This window comes from Eschrichtius robustus, chromosome 9, assembly GCF_028021215.1.
Source record: "Eschrichtius robustus isolate mEscRob2 chromosome 9, mEscRob2.pri, whole genome shotgun sequence".
In the NCBI taxonomy this organism is placed as follows: domain Eukaryota; kingdom Metazoa; phylum Chordata; class Mammalia; order Artiodactyla; family Eschrichtiidae; genus Eschrichtius; species Eschrichtius robustus.
Window position 1 is genome coordinate 113,474,116 of NC_090832.1, and position 27,628 is coordinate 113,501,743.

Genomic DNA, 27,628 nt, shown 5'->3' on the forward strand with positions numbered 1-27,628 from the left:
GAGCCTTAATAGTACCTTAGATACTGAATCCTTCTACATAATGTGTAATATGCCTTAAGTTACAAGTTAAGGAACCAAATTAGTTTGTGCTATCTCCAAAGACATATATATTGAGAATAGTATACTTTGTGTTATCCTTTACTGTCTTAATGTCAGTGAATTTTTTACAGAATATCTTTGCTCTAAAGTATTTCTCACAAAGCCCCAATGTGCTTGACTAGAACAGCCTTCATGCCTTTTGGGATGAGGCTGTGGCAGCATGGAAATCATAACTATTTCATGGAAATGTCACTTGAAATTATAGATTGAGATATAATGGGGTCATTTTGGTAGGTGGGCCAGTATTTCAACGGCAAGATTTGATTCAGAATTTGAAAGCCCATATATATCTTATTCATTTATTTGTTTTGGTTTTGATCCACAAAACGAACCACCGGTTTGAGGGGGAGTGAATAATGCCAATTCTGAGCACTAATTATCAATCCCTCGTGACCCAGGCATCATTATCTAGCTTGTTCAACATCATTGTAGCTTCATACATTCAGAAGCAACCCAAAATTTTAAAAATTTTACAGAAATGCACATAAAAATAGTTCTTGATCCTGATTCATTGCTCAGTTTAATTAAACCTTCTTTTGCTGCCATCATAACAATGCAATGCTCTTGTGGAAAAATAGCACTAATTGTATTCATAACCTTTATCATTTTACTTATTATAGAATTCACAATGTTCAAGGTTTTCTGGCTTTTAATTAATCACATTCAACCATAGTATTTCTACTTCACTTAATCTCATCACAAACACAGGTTGAAATATCACAAGAAAAAAATTTGCATTAGATTTTCCCCAACGTTAAGCTTAAATTTTTTTCACTGCTAAATATATATGTGCATGTATACATATATGGGTAGATATTTTTTAACCATTGTCATATTATAGGGTTTCTAAAATAATTATTTTTAACCTTGATAGAGTATTCATTCATGTAAAAGAACAAACTATGAGGCACAGCTTTAAATATTATTCAAATGGTCATTGAATAACATTTTTATAGATTAGTTATATATAAATTGGTAAAGGCTAAAAATACTGAAATAATCAACGGTGACGTATAGAGCATGACCAGGACAAACTCTGATCACAACACTGAAAAGATGTCCTATTTAATATAATATGTCATCTCAGTTACCACTGTGCCCTTATGATATATATCCAGTTATAAATGCATTATATTATTTACACCTCTGGGTGCATACTGCAGACCAGTATAAGAGCAAATGCTTCCGAACAGTGCTACTCAAAGTGTGCTTGTCTGTGACCTAGTTGTCATGGGCCCTCGAGGAGGTAAGAAGCTTACACCAGAATGTCACTTGAACGACTTTATCAAACACATGCTTTATTTCATCTGACTCTGTTTTTTGGAAAAATAACTTCTCAGTGATCAGCAAGTTGAGTTACATTCTGGTCCAAACTTCATCTGTCCTAGAGTCCCAGCCCATGGACCAGATGCCTTGAGTTGCACTGCAAGTCATTTCTAAGTCATGTATTAACCTTTCCAAAAAAGGTGGAAAATGGATCATCATACTCTATCAGTTGAATTCTCTTCCAAAGGCAAATCAAATTCTAAACAGAATCTGTAAAATATAAATTGCTCCTTGATTTATATAATCAGTGATGGAGCATTTTCAGAAACATTTCACCAAGTGAAGCAAAAGTAGTCTTTTTCAACAAAGTCTAAATTTAATTTAACTAATTCCTGCCAGCAGGTAAATGGCCCAATTTTGTATTTGTAGAAAAGCAACTGCAAGTTTTCAAATTAGTGTTAAAAATCTATCCTGAACACCATTCTAGAATAAAATTAGAAGCCCGTTGAGATGGTCTTAGAAATTCTTGACTTTAAGTCTCCTTGGGACATGACTTTGGATCGTAATAGAACTGAGACGTAGTCTCAGGGTGATGCCTACTCCAAGAAAGTTAATGAATTCAGACATTCAGTGACTTTTAAAGCCCTATTTTTTTTAGTAAGTTTTAGTTCCAGATTAAATTAATAGAAATCATAGAGGAACTTTCCTTCATTTCAAGTAAAACTTACTTCTCTACTGTAGATCATCATGGGGAAAATTGTGAGTAGAATGTTTTTGAACAAATTATGACAAAATAAATGCTGTCATAGGATGAAAAAGTAGGAATTGCACAAAGAATAAATTATAAACAAGTGTGAGTGTTCAACACAATGAAAATTAGATATGCCCAAACTCCCAGAGCCCTACCTCATCCAGCATTAGAAAGGAGATTATGGAACAAACGACTGGGGAAGGATACATCAATATATTCCTACTCACCAAAGCCAGAGTACGTTTAGCAATACATTTTGTTTCCTCTTCCATCAAAGGACAAAGCTTTAGATTGGCTTGAAGAGAATCGCTCCAACAATCATTCTTGAAAAATGCTGACTTGTCCCTTCATAGCATCCATGGCCCAGTGGATTTGTGAAGTGGAGTCTTGCTAACAAGGTTATAGCTAACTTGGATCTTGCGTCAGTGTAATAGTATCTCTAAGTTTCTTTTTCTCTGAAATGTTTTTGTGTATCTTTGATGTACTGTCATGTTCTTACATTGAAATTATTCTTGCATGTCATAATGTCAGTTTGGTATAATGCTTACTAGATGAATATTCAATACAGTATTTCATGTTTATTTGTTGTCTTGCACACAGGTGAATCTGGCGTGGAAGAGTGGTCCCAGTGGAGCACATGCTCAGTTACTTGTGGTCAGGGGTCGCAGGTGCGAACCAGAACTTGTGTATCACCTTACGGGACACACTGCAGCGGCCCATTAAGAGAATCAAGGGTTTGCAATAACACTGCCCTCTGTCCAGGTAGTGTTAGCAGCAACTATAACTGTGGATGTTATTGAATTGTGTCATGTTACGCATTTGGAACGATGTGTTATTTTCATATGAACCTGGTAGAGGCATTTTAATTAGAGTGGATAAGTGTAATTTGTATTCAACTGTGAAATTTTATTATGTATATGATTCTTTCCGCTTTCAGAGCAGCCAAGAAATTACAAAAGTAACTCCCTACCCACTGCACCTATAAGCTTGAAATTCTGTATCTGTTTCTAATGGTATTTAAGGTTCCAAGTCTTTACTTATTTTAGATGGTGAAAATGTCCAGTTGAATGTTGGAGGAATAGTGAAATTTGCCAGCATCCTGGAAATGTGATCAGTACCCAGTGTTTAAGGCAGTGGTTGATACAGCCTTTAAGGCAGTCAGCTATTTTCCTACCACTTATTTGACCCCATCGGGGAGAATAGTGCCCTGGGCCAAAGGACTTTCTGTTAGTTTATTTCATTCAAGTGACTACCCTCATCAGAGCCATCCTCTGCCTGTAAACTTAAAGTCACTAATGAAAAAAAAAAAAAAAAAAAAAACATGTTAAATGGAGCATAACGTAATAGCTTACCCACTTAGGATCAGATTTTCCATGTTACATCAACATTTTTTTTTGTCCATCGGTGCATACATGCATATTATAAGCGTTTCTTCTTCTCAGACCACTGACTTTCATGTAAAAGTAAGTACTAAAAGGATTCTGGGCTTTCTTTCAAGAAGTCCGAAGCACGTAATCCTGTGAATCTCTAGGTCTGTGTTTCTGCTCAGCCATTTGGTGGATGGGTGATGCCGACTCAGACCACTGCAGTTGACAATGGACTTGCATTCACGCCCTTCCAGAGGCCTCTGGAGTGAGGTGGGCGCAAAGAAAGGGCCTGGCACTACAGCCGCCTTTCATCTGAAGTGTGCTTAAGTCTTCTGGCAAGCTCCGTTTCCAGAGAAGCCTAATTCTGCAGTTGCTAAAAGCAAGAGTACAGAGTGGGTGGCATGGGGGAGGGGCAGGGACAATGCCAATTTCCCAGAAGAACGGGCGAGGGCAACTCATTCAAAAACAATTTGGAGGTGGAGATGTTTAACAGGTACAGAGTTTGGATTTGCAGAATGAAAAATTTCTGGGGACCTGTTTCCCAACACCATGAATATACTTAACACTGCTGAACTGTACACTTAAAAAGGATTAGATGATAAAAGAAAAGGCAAGCTGGAAAAACTAAAAGGGGAAGGAAGTGGTGGGCAGTCGTGGAGGAGGAATGCTGCAGTGAGATGGGAGATCCCTTTGCTACGGGCTTGGGAGGCACAAAGCAGTAGACAAAAGTAGAATTAAAAGATAAATTGGGAAGAATAAAAAGAAAAAAATATATATATATATATACATACACACATAACGGAATCACTTTGATGTATACCTGAAACACTGTAGATCAACCATTCTTCAATTAAAAAAAAAAGATAAACAGGGCAGAAAGGTATGAGGGAGGGAAGACAGAATTAGTAGGAAAAGAGCAATGGTTCCACTGAAAATAAGAAAAGTCAGTGAGAATCAGAGGGAATCAGACTAGATGAGAAAGAACATCAAATGAAACATAAAAAGATAACAGAGGGGGGAAAATGCTTAAGGAGATCATGGGTGGGGAAGACAGTGAAAAAAAGATGACAATAGGGGTCACAGAGCAAACATACTCAAGTACATTAGGCAAGAGAAGGGAAACAAGAGCAGTAAGGAGATGGGCAATTTAGAAATTGTAATGTGTCTACATTTTATAGGTAAAAGGACCTCATGAGGAAATGCTAGTGGATTTTCAGGTGGGTGTGGGTTAAGTGCATTGTCTGGACGAGTACTTAAAGCTGGACCCTATTTACAGTATTTATGTTAAGGGTTCCACGATCAAGTGCCCTGTACTTGGCAATGAGAAAAGTGTCAACAGAGAGTTAAGCTGTACTTGATATATACATTTAGGTTGTCAGTATCCTTTTGAAGAGTCAAGATCCTTTTAACATACAGGGATAGACTCTAATGGCAAACAGATCCCCAAATGGAAGTCTGAGTGGGTGCTAAAGTGTTCTCCACAGTTCTCCATTCAGAGCTTACTTTCCAAACACTCGTTATGAACACTCACCTGGCTGACATATGGAAATCTCCATCCTTCTGCCCGAGGCTGCTGACCCATCCCCTCACTGGGCGTGGAGACCATGTATAGTGGGACCAGTGTGTACTCCCTTTCACTCTGCATCTCATGTCCAGAAAACTGAATAATATTCTATGATTATAAAGCTTTTCCTCAGTTTCTTAAACCTTCTACTATTATGCCTACTGAAGTACATACTAATTACTGGTTTCTCTTCACCTTCGTATATGTATAGGTTTACCTTTTAAATTTGCTTAAATAGTACTGATGATAAGAAATACGTATCTTTTAATCATTGTTATAGTTCAGATGTTGAATTAAAGACAATGAAAAGCATTTTGTTGATTTCTTTTTAATTTTCCAAACATGAAGAATAATTTAGCAACTTTATTATTTTAAAAATGTAAAATAAGTATCCCACTACAGGAAATTGTGATACCTTTCAGATGGTGATTGTGCTTGCTATGAAATATTTTGTGTTTGATATTTTGTTCAGTTATTTGTCATGCTGGTAAATATGTATGTTTTTACACAATATATAATGAAAACAGTGACAAGAAGTGAATTTAAAACCTAACATAGTACGCTGAACAGTGTAAATATCTTTCTGAAATACTTTATTCCCAAGAAGAAGATTATCTCAGAAATAACCTACTTGTCACACTGTGAATAAGCAAGGCTATTTGCTATTTAATTAATGAAAATGACACAAGGACAAACTGAATATTAATGTCACTTCACAGAATATGTGGGATGATAGAACTAGAGCTTATATTATTTGTACTCTTAAAGGCTAATGAATAGTATTATAAATTAGTAACCTTTCACCCACATTATTCACATTTAAAGAGTTTTAAATTGCATAATAATGTGTTATTTCTAATATGAATCCTAAGATATCCAGCCTTTTACAAAATTGTTGCTCTGACGTCATAGTGTCTTCAGCAACCCTTATTGCTCAGGGCAGAAAATGATCGGGATAAACAGAAAGTAAATTGAGAAAAAGAGAGAGCTACATGAAATTCTGTATTTACTGCCCTGGTTTCTGACTTACAGTTTCATGAACTCTTGCAGGGTTTCTCAACCTTGGTACCACTGGCATTTCGATATGGATAAATCTTTGTTGTGGGGCTGACCTGAGGATTTGGGGGTGTCTGGCAGCATCCCTGGCCTCTACTCATTAGATACCAGTAGCCCCATTTCTTCCCCTGAGCCGTGACAACCAAAAATGTCTCCGATGTTGCCAAATGTCCCCTGGGAAGGGGAGGTCATTATTGCCCCTGGTTGAGAACCACTAGTCTACTCTATATTCCAGTCTTTTAGAAAAAAGCTGATTTAGGCTAAGGAATGGTTTTGATTTTTTTTTTTTTTTTAATGTCACAGTTTTCACATCCATTTATTTCCCTAAGAAAAAAAGCTTTCACTTAAAGGACTTATTTTATACATCTCAATCTGAATCACAAGATACTTTGTATGCTTATTTCAGAAACCTGGTAGTAATATAATTTGTGTATTGTGTATTCCTCATTTCTTCTCTAGATAAATCAGAGACATGATATTATAGCTAGTGTCTAAAGAAGAAAACTATAAAAATGGATCAATCTGATTTTAGTTTCTAGGTACATTTTTCAAATGGACTAGATCATTTACAGATTTTCATACTTTACTGAAAATAAAGTAGTTTATACAACAAATTTCCATTAAAATAAAAATATTTAATCTTTATCATAAATCTTTATGAAAAGGATTCATAAAATTACAAGATTTGTACTACAATTTCCTACTAATTCAATAGTATCAAGTATCAAAAGTAACAAATTATTAATAATTGTATGTCTTTTTCAAATGAAAAAACATATTTTTGCTTTTTAAAATTGATGTGGAGAAGTCATGAAATTTCACCATGGAGCAATAAAGACTGTTAAGAAGTAGTGAGTAAGAACCTGCTGTGTAAAAAATAAGTAAATAAAATTTTAAAAAAATAAATTAAAAAAAAATATTAGTTTTCAGAGGATTCTAGCTCCATAGTTTAACTAAATCATCAAGATTAATGAACATTTCTTTGAGATTTTAGAGAAAAATCTGCCAATTTAGCAGCTTTTTCTTCTGGGATTGTTCACTGCATGTGCAACAATGTGATTTGATAGAAGACAACAGAACCAGAACAGAACAGAACCAGAAATAAAAATACTATATAGTCTATTAGCATTTTATACAGAAAATTGGGGAGAAAAGGTGGTTTTTAAGTGGAGAACATTTGGTAACTAGAAATAAATGCAAAAATTGCTTACAGGTGTACAGTTTACATAACAAAGTAGATTCATATATGTTACTTTTAAACTATTTTGCTGTAATTGATCATATATACCTATATGTAAATATAGGTATATGTGTAGTGTTTTCCTTAGACTTAAATACAGACTTACTATTTATTCTTATACCAAATTGGATACAAATTGTCTTTGGTGTTCCCAAACTTAAATGGGAAAAATGCAAACATCTTAATTTCTCTCACTTTTTCTATGTAGTATTTTTGAAATATACTTTCAAGCAAGTTTCACAGAATCTTAAAGAATTTTTCATGGAATATTACCTAAATTTGGCTAATTTTTCCAATATTTGAACATATTTTCACAAGTTGGGCAACTAAATAGTATAAATAGAAGAGAACGGGCTGCCTCATAATTAAGGATGTCATATCTGTGTTTTTAAAGTAACAACTTGGTCAGCAGATAACATGCAAAATATTCTAGATGTACTATATTTACTGGCATGTCTCCTCTGACACTTCTGCTTACCCCGACCAATGTTGAAGAGAAAATGAGCATCTTTGTCATGTTTTGTGATAAATTTCTACTCCCCCTACTCATGTCAGTGGGTGTTCTATCAAACATGTGCTGAGGAACTTTTAAGAGTAAGACAGAGGTTCAACATCAAGACAGGAATTTTGAACTGAAAAGCACATTTTGCCTGGCTTCTTTTGATTTGTATTATCCATGGAGTACAACTGCTTACTGTGTCCCAAATGTTAAGAATTGGGATGGGGTTGGTGATTTGACAGTGCAAGAAAGTGACCTAAACTTTGAACCTTAATGGACTTTCTGCAAAAGATGTCAACATTTATTTGCAGCGGTTATTATGGAGGAACACAAATTATGTTAATATTTCCGGTCAAGTGTGAATTCATCGTAATGGTGTATTTGAAGTACTGGTGTACTGATAGTTATATAAGACATAACTTAATTAGATCATATGTTTTTTCTAGAATTTTTATTAATTAGGAGGATTTCCAGTGCTATCCAGTCACTGGAAGAGGAGAGGTATCTTCTGTTTTTCTGGCTATTAGAAAGAGGTCTTCATATTTGCCCCTCATTTTAAAACTGGGGAGAGAGGAGGCTATTATGCAAGTAGATAGAGTTTTTGAAATTTCCCTCTTATTCAAAAGACAGTGACTTTAAACACCCACATTTTTTAAATGGCAAAAATATGTTTTCTAAAATGTGAGGTCAAAAAGCTGTTTAAAATATGTACCATCAATTTTCAGATTTTTTTCATTCTCTGACATCATAAAATTTATTAATCCTGAAACTTTGTAAATGTTGGAAGAATAAAATTGACCCTTATCTATTTAAATGCAATTTTAACTCCAGAAGATCACTCTAAGAAATTTAGTTGATGTTACTTTTACATAGAAGTAACTCATGACTATTTTACTATGAGGGAGAGAGGTGCATTTCCATTAAAAAAAAACAAAAAACTTTTAAAGTTTATAATATAATTGTTCAAATAAAAAAGAGGTACATGCAATTTTCCATTATTTAAATGATTGCTGACTTAACTTACATTTTGTGACAAATAAGAGTAATTCAATTGAATTTTTAAAATATCTTCATACTTGTCTATTTGATGAGTTTTTTTTCTTAATTATAAAGAAAAATAATCTTTGACTTCGCCTCTCTGATTCTGTTGTTGAAGCTTCTTTGCTTTATTACAGTCCATGGAGTCTGGGAGGAATGGTCTCCGTGGAGTTTGTGTTCATTCACGTGTGGTCGAGGCCAAAGAACAAGAACACGGGCATGCACTCCGCCCCAGTATGGGGGAAGGCCATGTGAAGGACCCGAGACTCATCATAAGCCTTGTAATATCGCTCTCTGCCCAGGTAAGCCTGTTCTGGATTTGGGGAGCTTGGCATTTATGTCCCTGTATATGGTCCCTAGGATACCTAGGAGATATTAAGAGTACAACCTTCATTCAGTCACACTGGAAAATGTGTCCTTTGCTTATTGATTCTTGCTTAAATAAAACTGGGTACCTTCCTTGATTCTATCATATGTAATTGTGTATAATATTTCCTTGAGTGAGTACCAATGAATGCTCACCTTTATTGGATTTCTATAAATAGGTATATTAATGATTCCCACTAAGATTTTATCTTTACTTGGATTTCCCTCCTGGAAAAATTATAAGCCATCCCAAAGACCTGAATTGACTGTTGCATCCACATTGTAACTAGAGAGACCAGTGTGGAGGCAATCCTTCTGATGTTATTCTCTCACACTCACTCAGCTAAGGAGTGGGAGCTAAGGAGCTAAGGAGCTAAGGAGCTCACACGTGTGAGCATGGTAGACATTTGCTAGGAAATCAGACTTTCTAGATTCACTGCTAGATGCATGAAATGGTTAGATCATAAATGACATACAGTATTTATGTGATTATGAAGACTGTATAGTCTGTTCTTAGAGTGTATTTATGTTATTTAAATTTTTTTTCCTTTAAAATATTTCAATTCTGTTTTACCCGACTTTGCTAATTCCACCCATTACTCCAGAGAGAAGTCTTCGTAATGCTTTTATTTAGGTTGCTGAAACATTCACACATAAAACAGATACCTACAAAATGAAAAAGACTCATCTCCAGCTTGAAGGGGCTTGCAATTTATGAGAGAAAATAAAAACAAACAAATGATAGAATCTCCCCAGGAAAAGCAAAGGCACTTCTAGGGGAAGACACAGACAGGAGTGGCAAATGGCAGAGGCTAACAAAAATGGCAATGGGACCATTATAAATAAGCATCATCTTCTCTTTGGGAGAGTTTCTCACCTGTCCATGCAGTCACATGTTCTACATGCAAGCAACAGAGCTGGGATGCCAGTAGTGAGCTCCAGACACATTATTCAACTCACACTGAGTCCCATTTGCCCTCTAAATTCCCCAAGTCAATATCCTATATTATAAGGCAGTGATTCAAAGTTCTTCTGGAAATTTTAAGAATCTAAAACATCTGAAGACTGAAAAACATCCAAAAATGTAGAGAAGCAACAGTCATCTAACAAGCTTAATCGTTCTCTTTAACTGGCTTGCTACACTTAGGAATATACATGTAAATATGTAGTAGTTGTATTGAGTAATATCATTAGTTTTAGAATGTTATGAATTCTACAAATGATGAATATAACTCGTATGATTCAGTATTCAAGTATTATGAATATTGGGGAGTCAATAATCATGATTCCTTATTTGCAAATCACTCTCAGAAAATCTATTTATGTTCTGTCTTATTTCTATCTCTCTGTAAACATACACATAGGCACACAGACGCACACATATATATTTATGCTCTGCCTTTTTTCCAAAGATTTGAGTAAATTTATACAAATTTTAGAATTTTTTTTAACTGCTGAGCTGTGATATTTACGGGGAGTCAGAGTTCACGCTTATTTTTCTGTGGAGTGTGAAAAAATAGATAACACTGGGAAATAAAAAAATCATAGCTAACTATAGACTCTCTTTTAATATATTAGTTTCTAATTAATTCTTTTACCTCAGTTGATCCGCATAAGTACAAAGATAAAATAGCACTGATCAGTAAAATGTTGTCAACCAGGTTTTTCATAGTACACTTTCCATGAATTTTTTCTAGCAGGAAAAGGCTTGGATGAGTGCACAGAGAGGCTGAGTTGTTACAATTTAGATAAGAGAACTCATTTCTAAGTTGATGTAGTTTTTGCTTTATCACTCAAGTAGTAACCATGTGTGTTTTACCTGTATTATACTATCACTGGAGCCACTCTAAGACCCTTAAATTTGGTTGGCTTTCTTTTGTTAGGTCTTTAATTTTGGGGAGTTACGATTATACTAATTGTAAATCTGGCCTAGCTCATATTTTCTCATAAAGTGAGCATTATGGATCTATCTTGAATACTTAATATTGTTTCTGTGTTGTTTCTGACTTCTGTTATTTCCATTCTTGGATTTAGTTACATCGTAAAAGATAAAATTCTTACCATATTTCATCCCAATTTCCTTGCTATCTGAAAGGGAATTCTTATAACTATGATTTAAAAAAATATATTTTTATACTCCGCTCAAAATTTTGGCATTATGTTTTTAAATTATATAAGATATGTTTGGTACAAATGTTTCAAATTCTTCCTAGATATTAAGAGAATTAGAACTAATTTCTTATAGCTAATCTCAGGCACCTTCACTGAATATAAAGCATTATTAAGTGTCAACTAGATGTAAGACACTACTGAGAAGAATACATAGTCCTTGATCTCAAGAAATTTGTAATATCTTCTGAGGATTTAGAAATAAGCATGTGAAAAATTAAATGCAATTCTGAAAAACATATACAAATACTCTAGTCTCAATGATATGTGGTAATTTGAATAGTAAGTGGTTTCAACCTCCATTTCTTGTAGCCATCCTACCTGAGAACCCTAAGACCACCTCTTAAGGGAAAACCTATAATGGGAAAATTGCCAGTGATGAAGAAGTGGGCAAAGACCCACACTTGGTTCTCCTTGGTTAGGCTGATTGTGGAGTGAAGAACAGAAGAGAGCAGATGAAACATTCAAAACAACAAACTGGGTCTCTGCTCACCACCTTTGCAAGATTTGACCATGCAGGTTGTGGTCATGGGCAGTGACGTTTTAGTGTGGGATCATGTCAGAGCAGCGTCCCAGCTTCTGCTTTTAGGAAGCACATATCACCCCCATAACAAAGTGGATACTATGTAGGGATGATGAATATTGCTCACATTAAATAATGAAATGGTTCTATTTATGCAAATTCTGATGTCTACTGCTAAGTAGATGGCATCCTATTTTTTATCTGATACTTTCCTTAGTCAATGTCCAACTTTCTCCCAACTTCTTTAGAGATGAAAGTAAACCACTTGCCTGAGATCCATATAAGGAGAGAAGAAAGGAAGGAAAGGGTAGATCTGATCTGATATTTCCTAGTTTGAGTTACTAGTTACCGACTTGTGTACTGTGTCTGAGAACAGTGACTGGTGTTGGTTGGGGGGAGATGGGCCAGAGGTATACAGAGCAACGAAAGGGTTTCACTGTGATTCATTCACTGGCTCATAAACGTGATGGGACTTCGTTTTCCTCCTTTTCTCATCTGTAGTAATAATTACGTGTGGTACTATGGAAGGATGTGTGTATGTATGTGTGTGTTCAGGGGTCTTTGGGATATGTTTCTCTTATCACCAAACTCAGAACTTCTGGCAGTCCAACCTATGTTTTCTGTTTTCTCTGAATTTTCATTGCAGTCACTAATTGAGCATCAAGTTCATAATTGATATATTTGAGGACAAGGAAATGCTTTTTTATTTCCTATTTATCTCTCCATGCAACTTTGTACCTGGTGATATGCACTAGATGACTATTGATTGGATTTTCTTGACATGTACGAATTTCTAATACTCATCCAAATTTTTCTAGGACACTTTCTGTGCCTACTTAATAATACATTAATGTGTTGTAGGGGAAAGATCTTGGACTTTTGCAAGAGAACACATATTTAAATTTAGATATCATCTTTTCATATCTATGTTGCCCCTCTGATCCTTAGTTTCTTCAGCTGTACAATGAGGACAATAAAGTAACACCCTCTTCATGAGAGGACCATGGTAGGTAGCAAACGAGCAAACACTCTCTAGTACTAGTATTATTATCATGTCAGTGTCCTCCAGTGAGAGAGTCCATCAGGATGACACTTGTAGTTGAACAAGTTGGGTTTGTTACTCTTGGCAGTGAGGGGAAATCAACATAGGGAATTGCAGGGCGTCTTAGTAAGGGGGTGTTAGGAAAGACTTATCAAGGGTTTGGGCTTGCGTTGGGTGATTTCACAGAAGGTTTAAAAAAGTGGGGCTTTGCTCCAGATTTGATGGTGTCAGGGAGGGGGGACAATGCTATGATTGGGTATCTTAGTAAATTATCTAGGACGAGGGAAGACCAGATGCAGTTGGTGAAGAAGTGAGTCACTCATCTTAGCTGAGAGAGGAGAATGCTTGGAACATTGTGGGTTCCACGGGGACCTTGTCTTTGTCTATGAAGTGACCTTGTTTTACCTCATTTTTATCACAGTCTCAGAGTGACCTTGTCTGGTTCTTAATGTGTTTTCTGATGATTTTAGGTCCAACAGGGGATAACACAGCCTCGCTGTGACACCAAGGAAGTAGCCAACAGTACTGAGGTCTGGCTAAGTGTCAGACCTGAGCCTGGGTGTCACCTTGGTGGTGACTCCTCCTCCAGGGTGATTTGATCACTTTATATGCTTCTGTTTTTAATGATTTTGATTTTGATTAATATTCAGCTGGAGAAAAGTGACAGACATATGGAATGTTTACATTTTCTAGGTAGGCCCTCCATTAAAATTATATAGATGTATATCTGCAAAAAAAAATTGATATTGTCTTTTCCAAAATTAAATTATTTTGGGAAAATGAAAGCTTAAGTTTTTAGTTCAAAGCCTCAAGCTCTATGGTAATTTTCTTCGTAGTATTTTACTTTATAGTAATAATTTTTTTTCCCTCTGTCAGTAGCTGAAGACTGGAAGAACCAATGATTTAAGTTTGGCCCTCTTTGTGTCAGTTTTGACAATTCTCTTTCTGATATATATTTATGAAGTAGAGTACAAGTAACATAGAGGATAGGTAGGGATAAATAAGTGAGTGACAGATTGAAGACTGAAATAAAGAACTATTGACAAGTTTTCATTTATATATGGGGCTATGTATAAATGCATATAATTATATGATTCAGTGGTCTGGAGTTCACAGACATGGATTAAGGTTTAGTTCCAATCCTTAATTTTATTTATTTATTTATGTATGTATGCATTTATTTATTTTCCAATCCTTAATTTTAAATATTTACTTAGGCAACTTCTTCCTCTTTTCTATTCCTCACTTCTTTCATTTTTAAAATAGAGCTGGTATTCATTACCCTTCTATATCATAGGAATGTTAATGTGATTAAAATTAGGTGGAAGAATCTTGAAAACTATAAAACAATATAAAGTCGAGGATCATGATTTATATGGGAATATTACTTTAAAAGCTAGGGATTTGGTGAAGTAAACTCAGGATATTATGACAGTTTCTGAGCTTTATTTCTTATGGACAGCCTTCATAAGACACTCAAAGGGATTCTTTGGCCAGGATTGTTCTAGGGAGAAGTAGCTGCATAAGGGCCCATTTCCGTCTGTGGGGCTGAGCAGTCCTGCGTTTGAGAAATTCATTCCTGAGAATCCAGAACCATTCCAGACAGATCCCATTAGGTTGTAGTTTCCAGATATATTTGCAGACTCATAAACTCTAAGAAGAAGGAAAGAACCACCCAACTATAGGTCCTGAGGAACACAGCTGGAACCAAACATCTGTTACCTAGAGCAAGAGGCTTCCGTCTCCTGTGGTCCTAGTATTTTGATCCTTCAGCATTTGTGAGAGGGTGACCTCCCCACAGTCCCTCTGCAGGGAGCATTCCTGTGAGGACAGAGAGTGGAAAGATCCTGAGCCTTTGCCCTACCTTGGTTCAAAGGTCCCTGATTGTCTCAACATGAGGATGTTATAATTTAAAACACAAATGCTGCCTCGTTAACCTGGTCTTTAATTAAAATTTGCATTTCATCATCTTAACCTTCTAGTCTATTATGTGGCAATTGTATTCATTTTGTGTCATTTCAGATTTTCAGCATTATTCTGGTGATCTTTCAGTGCTTAGTTTATGAGAGTTTTAAAAAATTGTGTCTTTCTTAATCCTGGCTTGCTCTCTTTTACTATTTAATATTTTTCTCATTTAAACTTTGTCTTAATTTACTTACCAACCTTTTTTTTTTAATCCTTCTTAGCCCTTACCACGATAACTTGCTTCTATTCTTAATTCTAATTTTTTTTTTTTTTTGGTTTTCTATATTTGTTTTATTTTCATCTATTTCATTTATTTCTGCTCTGACTTTATACGTTTCTATACTCTGTTTACTTTGGGTATTTACAAAATAGCTTCTATGATTCTCCCTAAGGTTTTTTTTTTTTTTTTTTAATATCTTTATTGAAGTATAATTGCCTTACAATGGTGTGTTAGCTTCTGCTTTATAACAAAGTGGATCAGTTATACATATACAATATGTTCTCATTTCTCTTCCCTCTTGCATCTCCCTCCCTCCCACCCTCCCCATCCCACCCCTCTAGGTGGTCACAAAGCACCAAGCTGATCTCCCTGTGCTATGCGGCTGCTTCCCACAAGTTATCTATTTTACATTTGGTAGTGTATATATGTCCATGACACTCTCTTACCCTGTCACATCTCACCCCACCCTCTCCCCATATCCTCAAGTCCATTCTCTAGTAGGTCTGTGTCTTTATTCCCGTCTTGCCACTAGGTTCTTCATGGCCTTTTTTTTTTTTTTTTCCCTTAGATTCCTTATATATGTGTTAGCATACTGTATTTGTTTTTCTCTTTCTGACTTACTTCACTCTGTATGACAGACTCTAACTCCATCCACCTCATTACAAATACCTCCATTTCATTTCTTTTTATGGCTGAGTAATATTCCATTGTATATATGTGCCACATCTTCTTTATCCATTCATCTGTCGATGGACATTTAGGTTGCTTCCATGTCCTGGCTATTGTAAATAGAGCTGCAATGAACATTTTGGTACATGACTCTTTTTGACCTATGGTTTTCTCAGGGTATATGCCCAGTAGTGGGATTGCTGGGTCGTATGGTAGTTCTATTTGTAGTTTTTTAAGGAACCTCCATACTGTTCTCCATAGTGGCTGTATCAATTTACATTCCCACCAACAGTGCAAGAGTGTTCCCTTTCCTCCACACCCTCTCCAGCATTTATTGTTTCTAGATTTTTTGATGAAGGCCATTCTGACCGGTGTGAGATGATATCTCATTGTAGTTTTGATTTGCATTTCTCTAATGATTAATGATGTTGAGCATTCTTTCATGTGTCTGTAGGCCATCTGTATATCTTCTTTGGAGAAATGTCTATTTAGGTCTTCTGCCCATTTTTGGATTGGGTTGTTGGTTTTTTTGTTATTGAGCTGCATGAGCTGCTTGTAAATCTTGGAGATTAATCCTTTGTCAGTTGCTTCATTTGCAAATACTTTCTCCCATTCTGATGGTTGTCTTTTGGTCTTGTTTATGGTTTCCTTTGCTGTGCAAAAGCTTTTAAGTTTCATTAGGTCCCATTTGTTTATTTGTGTTCTTATTTCCATTTCTCTGGGAGCTGGGTCAAAAAGAATCTTGCTGTGATGTATGTCATAGAGTGTTCTGCCTATGTTTTCCTCTAAGAGTTTGATAGTGTCTGCCCTTACACTTAGGTCTTTAATCCATTTTGAGTTTATTTTTGTGCATGGTGTCAGGGAGTGTTCTAATTTCATACTTTTACATGTAGCTGTCCAATTTTCCCAGCACCACTTATTGAAGAGGCTGTCTTTTCTCCACTGTATATGCTTGCCTCCTTTATCAAAGATAAGGTGACCATATGTGTGTGGCTTTATCTCTGGGCTTTCTATCCTGTTCCATTGATCTATATTTCTGTTTTTGTGCCAGTACCAAACTGTCTTGATTACTGAAGCTTTGTAATATAGTCTGAAGTCAGGGAGCCTGATTCCCCCAGCTCCATTTTTCGTTCTCAAGATTGCTTTGGCTGTTCGGGGTCTTTTGTGTTTCCATACAAATTGTGAAATTTTTTGTTCTAGTTCTGTGAAAAATGCCAGTGGTAGTTTGATAGGGATTGCATTGAATCTGTAGATTGCTTTGGGTAGTAGAGTCATTTTCACAATGTTGATTCTTCCAATCCAGGAACATGGTATATCTCTCCATCTATTTGTATCATCTTTAATTTCTTTCATCAGTGTCTTATAATTTTCTGCATACAGGTCTTTTGTCTCCTTAGGTAGGTTTATTCCTAGATATTTTATTCTTTTTGTTGCAATGGTAAATGGGAGTGTTTTCTTAATTTCACTTTCAGATTTTTCATCATTAGTCTATAGAAATGCAAGAGATTTCTGTGCATTTATTTTGTATCCTGCTACTTTACCAAATTCATTGATTAGCTCTAGGAGTTTTCTGGTAGCATCTTTAGGATTCTCTATGTATAGTATCATGTCATCTGCAAATAGTGACAGCTTTACTTCTTCTTTTCCGATTTGGATTCCTTTTATTTCTTTGTCTTCTCTGATTGCTGTGGCTAACACTTCCAAAACTATGTTGAATAATAGTGGTGAGAGTGGGCAACCTTGTCTTGTTCCTGATCTTAGTGGAAATGGTTTCAGTTTTTCACCATTGAGGACAATGTTGGCTGTGGGTTTGTCATATATGGCCTTTATTATGTTGAGGAAAGTTCCCTCTATGCCTACTTTCTGCAGGGCTTTTATCATAAATGGGTGTTGAATTTTGTCGAAAGTTTTCTCTGCATCTATTGAGATGATCATATGGTTTTTCTCCTTCAATTTGTTAATATGGTGTATCACATTGATTGATTTGCGTATATTGAAGAATCCTTGCATTCCTGGGATAAACCCCACTTGATCATGGTGTATGATCCTTTTAATGTGCTGTTGGATTCTGTTTGCTAGTATTTTGTTGAGGATTTTTGCATCTATGTTCATCAGTGATATTGGCCTGTAGTTTTCTTTCTTTGTGACATCTTTGTCTGGTTTTGGTATCAGGGTGATGGTGGCCTCGTAGAATGAGTTTGGGAGTGTTCCTCCCTCTGCAATATTTTGGAAGAGTTTGAGAAGGATAGGTGTTAGCTCGTCTCTAAATGTTTGATAGAATTCACCTGTGAAGCCATCTGGTCCTGGGCTTTTGTTTGTTGGAAGGTTTTTAATCACAGTTTCAATTTCAGGGCTTGTGATTGGTCTGTTCATATTTTCTATTTCTTCCTGGTTCAGTCTCAGCAGTTTGTGCATTTCTAAGAATCTGTCCATTTCTTCCAGGTTGTCCATTTTATTGGCATAGAGTTGCTTGTAGTAATCTCTCATGATCTTTTGTATTTCTGCAGTGTCAGTGGTTACTTCTCCTTTTTCATTTCTAATTCTATTGATCTGAGTCTTCTCCCTTTTTCTCTTATGAGTCTGGCTAATGGTTTATCAATTTTGTTTATCTTCTCAAAGAACCAGCTTTTAGTTTCATTGATTTTTGCTATTGTTTCCTTCATTTCTTTTTCATTTATTTCTGACCTGATCTTTATAATTTCTTTCCTTCTGCTGGCTTTGGGGTTTTTTTGTTCTTCTTTCTCTAATTGCTTCAGGTGCAAGGTTAGGTTGTTTATTCGAGATGTTTCCTGTTTCTTGAGGTAGGCTTGTATTGCTATAAACTTCCCTCTTAGCACTGCTTTTGCTGCGTCCCATAGGTTTTGGGTCGTCGTATCTCCATTGTCATTTGTTTCTAGGTATTTTTTGATTTCCCCTTTGATTTCTTCAGTAATCACTTCGTTATTAAGTAATGTATTGTGTAGACTCCATGTGTTTGTATTTTTTACAGATCTTTTCCTGTAATTGGTATCTAGTCTCATAGCGTTGTGGTCGGAAAAGATACTTGATACGATTTCAATTTTCTTAAATTTACCAAGGCTTGCTTTGTGACCCAAGATATGATCTATCCTGGAGAATGTTCCATGAGCACTTGAGAAAAATGTGTATTCTGTTGTTTTTGGGTGGAATGTCCTATAAATATCAATTAAGTCCATCTTGTTTAATGTATCATTTAAAGCTTGTGTTTCCTTATTTATTTTCATTTTGGATGATCTGTCCATTGGTGAAAGTGGGGTGTTAAAGTCCCCTACTATGATTGTGTTGTTGTAGCTTTCCCCTTTTATGGCTGTTAGTATTTGCCTTATGTATTGAGGTGCTCCTATGTTGGGTGCATAAATATTTACAATTGTTATAGCTTCCTCTTGGATCGATCCCTTGATCATTATATAGTGTCCTTCTTTGTCTCTTGTAATAGTCTTTATTTTAAAGTCTATTTTGTCTGATATGAGAATTGCTACTCCAGCTTTCTTTTGATTTCCATTTGCATGGAATATCTTTTTCCATCCCCTCACTTTCAGTCTGTATGTGTCCCTAGGTCTGAAGTGGGTCTCTTGTAGACAGCATATATATGGGTCCTGTTTTTGTATCCATTCAGCCAGCCTGTGTCTTTTGGTGGGAGCATTTAATCCATTTACATTCAAGGTAATTATCGATATGTATGTTCCTATTCCCATTTTCTTAAATGTTTTGGGTTTGTTATTGTAGGTGTTTTCCTTCTCTTGTGTTTCTGGCCTAGAGAAGTTCCTTTAGCATTTGTTGTAAAGCTGGTTTGGTGGTGCTGAACTCTCAGCTTTTGCTTGTCTGTAAAAGTTTTAATTTCTCCATCGAATCTGAATGAGATCCTTGCTGGGTAGAGTAATCTTGGTTGTAGGTTTTTCTCCTTCATCACTTTAAGTATATCCTGCCACTCCCTTCTGGCTTGCAGAGTTTCTGCTGAAAGATCAGATGTTAACCTTATGGGGATTCCCTTGTGTGTTATTTGTTTTTTTTCCCTTGCTGCCTTTAATATGTTTTCCTTATATTTAATTTTTGACAGTTTGATTAATATGTGTCTTGGCGTGTTTCTCCTTGGGTTTATCCTGTATGGGACTCTCTGTGCTTCCAGGACTTGGTTAACTATTTCCTTTCCCATATTAGGGAAGTTTTCAACTATAATCTCTTCAAATATTTTCTCAGTCCCTTTCTTTTTCTCTTCTTCTTCTGGGACCCCTATAATTCGAATGTTGGTGCGTTTAATGTTGTCCCAGAGGTCTCTGAGACTGTCCTCAGTTCTTTTCATTCTTTTTTCTTTATCCTGCTCTGTAGTAGTTATTTCCACCATTTTATCTTCCAGGTCACTTATCCTTTCTTCTGCCTCAGTTATTCTGCTATTGATCCCATCTAGAGTATTTTTAATTTCATTTATTGTGTTTTTCATCATTGCTTGGTTCCTCTTTAGTTCTTCTACGTCCTTGTTAAATGTTTCTTGCATATTGTCTATTCTATTTCCAAGATTTTGGATCATCCTTACTATCATTATTCTGATTTCTTTTTCAGGTAGACTACCTATTTCCTCTTCATTTGTTAATTCTGGTGTGCTTTGACCCTGCTCCTTCATCTGCTGTGTGTTTTTCTGTCGTCTCATTTTGCTTATCTTACTGTGTTTGGGGTCTCCTTTTCACAGACTGCAGGTTTGTAGTTCCCGTTGTTTTTGGTATCTGTCCCCAGTGGCTAAGGTTGGTTCAGTGGGTTGTGTAGGCTTCCTGGTGTAGGGAACTAGTGCCTGAGCTCTGGTGGATGAGGCTGGATCTTGTCTTTCTGGTGGGCTCATCCACGTCTGGTGGTGTATTTTGGGGTGTCTGTGGCCTTATTATGATTTTAGGCAGCCTCTCTGCTAATGGGTGGGGCTGTGTTCCTGTCTTGCTAGTTGTTTGGCATAGGGTGTTCAGCACTGTAGGTTGCCGGTCATTGAGTGATGCTGGTTCTTGATGTTGAGATGGAGATCTCTGAGAGATTTTTGCCGTTTGGTATTACGTGGAGCTGGGAGGTCTCTTGTGGACCAGTGTCCTGAAGTTGGCTCTCCCACCTCAGAGGCATGGCCCTGATGCCTGGCTGGAGCACCAAGAGCCTTTCGTCCACACGGCTCAGAGTAAAAGGGAAAAAAAATAGAAAGAAAGAAAGAAAGAAAGAGGCTATAATATAGTGAAGTAAAATAAAGCTATTGTAAAGCAAAGCTATACAGACAAAATCTCACCCAGAAGCATATACATGTACACTCACAAAAAAAAAAAAGGAAAAGGGGAAAAATTAATATATCCTGCTCCCAAAGTCCACCTCCTGAATTTGGGATGATTCGTTGTCTATTCAGTTATTCAACAGATGCAGGCACATCAAGTTGTTTGTGGAGTTTTAATCCGCTGCTTCTGAGGCTGCTGGGAGAGATTTCCCCTTCTCTTCCCTGTTCGCACAGCTCCTGGGGTTCAGCTTTGGATTTGGACCCGCCTCTGCGTGTAGGTCGCCTGAGGGCGTCTATTCCCCGCCCAGACAGAACGGGGTTAAAGGAGCCGCTGCTTCGGGGGCGCTGGCTCACTCAGGCCGCGGGGAGGGAGGGCTACAGAGGAGGCGGGGCGAGCCTGCGGCGTCAGAGGCCGGCGTGACGTTGCACCAGCCTGAGGCGCGCAGTGCGTTCTCCCGGGGAAGTTGTCCCCGGATCACGGGACCCTGGCAGTGGCGGGCTGCACAGGCTCCCGGGAGGGGCGGTGTGGAGAGTGACCTGTGCTCACACACAGGCTTTTTGGAGGCGGCAGCAGCAGCCCCAGCATCTCACGCCCGTCTCTGGGGTCCGCGCTGATCGCCGCGAGCGTTTAGGCGGCGCTCTGAATCCCCTCTCCTTGCGCGCAGCGAAACAAAGAGGCAAGAAAAAGTCTCTTGCCTCTTCGGCAGCTGCAGACTTTTTCCCGGTCTCCCTCCCAGCCAGCTGTGGTGCGCTAACCCCTTCAGGCTGTGTTCACGCCGCCAGCCCCCAGTCCTCTCCCTGCGATCCGACCGAAGCCCAAGGCTCAGCTCCCAGCCCCGCCCGCCCCGGCGGGGGAGCAGACAAGCCTCTCGGGCTGGTGAGCGCTGCTCGGCACCGAGCCTCTGTGCGGGAGTCTCTCCGCTTTTTCCTCTGCGCCCCTGTTGCTGTGGGATCCGCGCTGTTAGCTGCGGCTCGCGCCCGTCTCTGAAGTTCGTTTAGGCGGCGCTCTGAATCCCCTCTCCTCGCGCACCAGGAAACAAAGAGGGAAGAAAAAGTCTCTTGCCTCTTCGGCAGCTGCAGACTTTTTCCCGGACTCCCTCCCGGCTAGCTGTGGTGCACTAACCCCTTCAGGCTGTGTTCACGCCGCCAACCCCAGTCCTCTCCCTGCGATCCGACGGAAGCCCGAGCCTCAGCTCCCAGCCCCGCCCGCCCCGGGGGCGGGGAGCAGAGAAGCCTCTCGGGCTGGAGAGTGCTGGTCGGCACCGCTCCTCCGTGCGGGAACCTCTCCGCTTTGCCCTCCGCACCCCTGTGGCTGCGCTCTCCTCCATGGCTCCGAAGCTTCCCCCCTCTGCCACCCGCAGTCTCTGCCCGCGAAGGGGCTTCCTAGTGCGTGGAAATCTTTCCTCCTTCACAGCTCCCTCCCACTGGTGCAGGTGCCGTCCCTATTCTTTTGTCTCTGTTATTTCTTTTTTCTTTTGCCCTACCCAAGTATGGGGGGAGTTTCTTGCCTTTTTGGAGGTCGGACGTTTTCTGCCAGCGTTCAGTGGGTGTTCTGTAGGAGCAGTTCCACGTGTAGATGTATTTCTACTGTATCTGTGGGAAGCAAGGTGATCTCCGCGTCTTACTCTTCCGCCATCTTCTCTCCTCCCTTAATTCTAATTTTTAAAAATGATATTTCATTTTGATTTTCCTCTTTTGTCATTTATTTTAAAATGACAAATAGGAAACATAGGTTTTTGCTCTTCAGCATATGACTCTTCTACATTTCAGTCTTGTATCCCAAAGGAGTCTTTCCCATTCCCTGGGTAACTCCCAATTCAGTAAAAATCAGAGCTTTCCAACTTTGGCATACCTAAATCAGATAGCCTCAAAGTCAGGGGCCAGAACTCTTCTCCCCCGATTCCTCCCTACAGGTAACTTAATCAGTCATCAGCAATCAACCCAGAACAGTTTTTGAAATGATGGTTTTAGTGTTCAAAATATTCATGACTTTAACTTGTGGTTATTGTTATCCAACCTATACTATCGTGTCACCAGTTATTGGTCAAGATGAGAAAATAGACTGAAACATAGTATTTTCATTAAAATGTATCATAGTCACAGGGAACTATATTCAATATCCTTGGATAAACCATAATGGACAAGAATATAAAAACAAATGTATATATGTGTATAAATGAATCACTTTGCTATACAGAAGAAATTAACACAACATTGTAAATCAACTATAACATTTTTTTTTAAATAATAAAATAAGATAAAATGTATCGTAGGAATTGTTCCCTGCACATCGGAGACAGGTTTTTCTTCCAGGTGAACACAATTGCAGAAGGAAGTTTCTTTAACACAGCAAACCCCAGGAATCTAATGTTTTAGCCATTGCAATTTTAATTCTTCTGGGTCCAGAAAATCTGGTCATGTGTCACATTGCTGTAAAAAAACTTTGTGTCCCCAGAGTGACACTGTTGTATAAGGAAGCACATTACATGAAGGTAGGACAGACTGATCTCAGCATCCTCCCAGCTTCAAAATACAGCCTCGTGTTCTCTATTCTTAGTCACCTTTGTGGGATGGTTCGTTAAGAAATAGGCATTTGGAGTTTTTAAATTGAAAAATAGCACTGGAAAAATTCAACTGCAAATGCTTATGATGGAAATGAAAAGAAAGTAAAAAGCCTAAGAAAATGCTGATTCTTAACCTGGCTGCCTATCATGGAAGAAATTATGCCCTCTAATGCGATGTTTACCAAATGGTGTCCCATGAAAAGGAAGAAAAAGGGAAAGAAGGGAGGGAGGATTGATTTTTAAATAAACTTGGGAGATACAGCTTTAAACAAAGTCTATTCAGAGTAGGGCTCCCTGCATTAGGTCTACAATGGCATCACACATTCAACGCGTTCCAAATAGACATTCTTATTTCCGGACTGTGTATCCGCGGACCTGTTTGAAACCTACTCTAACCCAGTTCAGTAAAAGGGTCTACCATTTACCCATGTCTGGGCTACACTCTAGTCCCCAACATCTCCCATACCCACTGTTGTCTCTGTGCAATCCAATCTACACACAACCGCAAAATGAAGGGTTAAAACGTCACATCTCTTCCCTACTTTAAAGTCCTCTCGTGGTGCCTCACCTTGTTGGCCCCATGCCTGCCGGGCCCTCCAGGATCGGACATCTGCTCACCCTCCAAACCCACCTCCTGCCGCGTCCCCCTTTTCATGATCCCCACGAGCCCCAGGCTTGTCTCTTTCCCCGAATACACAAAGCTTTCTAGACCTCAAGACCTCCCTTGGGTAGAGCTTTCCACAGAGCTTTATGTTTCTGGCTTCTTTTAGTGATGGGGACTAAGCTCTCCTGTGGTCACACTGCTTTCAGAACACTTCCAGCTGTGACTCTCTTGTTCACTCATTTGTTCACTTGTTTATCATCATCTGTCTCCACCCCAGCCCCTCAGACCACACGTTCCAGGAGAGCAGAGCTTGGTGGGTCTTTATCAGCACAGTTTCCCCTGAGTCTAACAGAACAAGACTGGTCACAGTGCGGATGCTGTGTGCATCGTTTCTCAGGAGTACAGAGGAGCCAGTTTGGGAATGTTTACATTTCCCCAAATCATCGGGAACACTTTTCTGACAAAATGACAAGGTGCTAATTAGCCTTCAGTAGGAACACAGTTCTAGAAAGAAAGCTTTGAGGTGTTTTCAAGCTCGTGGTTTTGCAGTGAGTCTGGGGGTTCTCCCTGTAAGTGTGGAAGGCAGTCGTATATGGGTGGGTGGTAGGGTGGGGAGGGCCTTGGTGGTCTCTTGCCTCCGTACTCACCCAGGTGGAGAGCAAACCTGAATGCAGCTGAAGGAGAAGCAGCTTCTGCACCACTCTGGATCCCAGTTAAGCATCAGATAAAAAGAAAAAAGTCTCTTCATGTCTTGTGTGGTACCTAGACAAGAGGTTATGAAATAGAAATCTTAGGTGTATCATATGATAATTGGTTTTTATTTTTAAATATCTCAACATTTAATCCCTGAAGTATAATGCATATATCAGACTAGGAAATGCTTAAATGCCCATAACAGAACTCTTAATTTCCACCTCTCAAAAACCTCTACTTTTTCCTATTCAGTAAAATGACACTACCATTTCCTGAAAGATCTTTTTAATTTTTTTTTGGTTTAGGTGATTTCAGTGATATTGTGGTATTGTTTTTTATTTTAATTTTTTTATTGACATATAGTTGGTTTACAGTGTTGTGTTAGTTTCAGGTGTACAGCAAAGTAATTCAATTATATATGCATATATATCTTTTTTTTCAGATTATTTTCCCTTTTAAGTTATTACAAGATACTGAGTATAGTTCCCAGTGCTATACAGTAGGTCCTTGTTGTTTACCTATTTTATATATATTAGTGTATATATATTAATCTCAAACTCCTAATTTATCCCTCCCCCCCAGAACATAATTAATGATTTTTTTTGTTTTAAATTCTAGGATGAGAAACAAACAAAAAACCTAAAATAAAACAACGTTCCACATTTGGCACTAAAGAAACTCTTTCATGTACATATAAGTCAGTTGTCTAATCTTTTAAATTAAATTCACATACCCCTCTCTTTCTAACCTCTCAATTTTCCATTTTCACAGTGGAAATGGAACTTTGCCTTACCACACTCTATAACACACTAAAGGAATATTGGGTTTTTGCTCTTTTTTAAAAATATCCGATCAGTTACTTTGTCAAGTCCATTCTTTCATACTGGTGCAGTGAATGTTCAGGAAAAGAAACTTCTAGTTCTCAGTGTAAAATAAGAAGTCAAAAACATCCACTTGATACATCTTCAATTTCATTGTTATTTATTTTCTGTAACTGATTTATAAACAAAACTGTTCATATCTAAAATATATGTTTTGTTGATGTTTATGGTGGTGTTGAACCTCAAAAGTTCCCTCAAATGTCTAATTTAACTCATTCTTGAACTTTAGCCAAAACAGAACATGTGTACTTTGGCAGAAAGGACTGAACTAATATTACAAATGTATGGATTTAAAATGTTTAAAAAATTTTAACAATGGTGATGCAAAGTCTTCTTTCAAAAAAAGCCCTCTGAGCAAAACACTTCACAAATATTTTTCCTAATCTCTCTTAGGTAAGGTCTTTCCTCATTCCTCGTCCATAATACAGCCCCCTGCCCAATTATCTTCTCTGATTCCACCTCTGACTCAGTCATTACCACGTGCACATCTTCCTAGCCGGAGACACTAATCCTCTGTTCTTTGCAGTGAGTGTGTAGCTATTACATTCATTAACAAAAAAAAAGCTAAAAATTTACCTCAAACCAGAATTCTTAAGGACAAGAGATATTCTTTTATTCTACTCACTGAGCACTAAACTGATTGGCATCTCTTAATTCGTCTTTGTTTATGTGTTGCTTTCTGAATGTTCTCAAAAATTTGAATACCTGTATATTCTTTTGCCAAATAGATGGTACATATGCTGCAGGCATGAATGTTTTTTTTTAACCATTCTTCTTGAAAGCAAACTTAATAAGTGTTATCTTTGAAAAGCAAAATTCTGACATGAAAATAGTTTATATCAGCCTATTGATTCACTAGACTTTTTAGTCTGGGAAATGGATTACGTAGCTAATAAGATTGTGTCAGATACTTTTAATAAAGTGAGATGCTAAAATTACATGAATGGGATGATTAAATTGGCATTTTGTGATTTTTCATCTCACAAAGTGTTTATTAAATACAGCTAGACACATATTAAACAGGCTTCTTTTTAACAGCTACCAGCAAGACCTGAAATTAGGTTGAAAGTACTCACTCTTATTCTGCCAGGCTTTCTCGTTTAGGTGGGTTTTCACAGCAGCATTAGTTTATGTTGGAACTTTGGATTTATGGTGAACTCTCTTTTGCTGTAATGAAATCGACCAAGACCCATGGAATGATATTGGAAAAAGTAGAGAGTCATATCCTAGTGCATTTATAACACTTATATGTTAGTTTATGCCTTCTAAATTAGGTAAATATTTTTGCCTGATTCCTTTGCTCCCTTGTAGTTTGTGGCCTGTGGGATTATACCTTCATGAATGCTGTCTCCTTTGTCTAAATTATCCAAATCATAATTACCCCCCAAGTAGGTGTGATCTGTTCTCTGAAAGTCTTCATTGCTGTGTTAAGATGTATTGCTCTTAATTTTTCATTTACTTATTTGTATGTGTAGAGTACTTCTTTTACTGTTATCATATTTTTGAGGTTGGAATTTAAAATCTTGTATTTCTTGTTAATACCTACCACAGAGTCTGATGACTAAGAGATTCTTAACAGTCATTCGAATGAGTGAATAAATAAATGCATCTCAATTTGAACTTCCAAAGACAAATTCAATCATCCATATTCCATTCCGGTCACCAGACACCTGGACGTCGTTTTGGTCCTCTCTCCACTCACGGTCCTTCCCGTGTGGCCCTGATCTCCCAGGATGCACAATTGGTACCTTCTCCTCATCCCAGTTCAGACCCTTCTCACCGTCTCCCGTGATTCTTT

At 37.7% G+C, this 27,628-nt stretch overlaps 1 protein-coding gene across 1 annotated transcript in view; it reads left to right on the top strand.

Moving 5' to 3' along the window:
- The window catches only part of ADGRB3 (adhesion G protein-coupled receptor B3), a 784,426-nt gene that overhangs the window by 299,056 nt on the left and 457,742 nt on the right, over nucleotides 1-27,628 (top strand). The window contains exons 3-4 of the mRNA XM_068550879.1: nucleotides 2,717-2,878; nucleotides 9,018-9,182. Coding sequence (XP_068406980.1) covers nucleotides 2,717-2,878; nucleotides 9,018-9,182 — 327 coding nt within the window. The remainder of the gene's footprint in view (nucleotides 1-2,716; nucleotides 2,879-9,017; nucleotides 9,183-27,628) is intronic.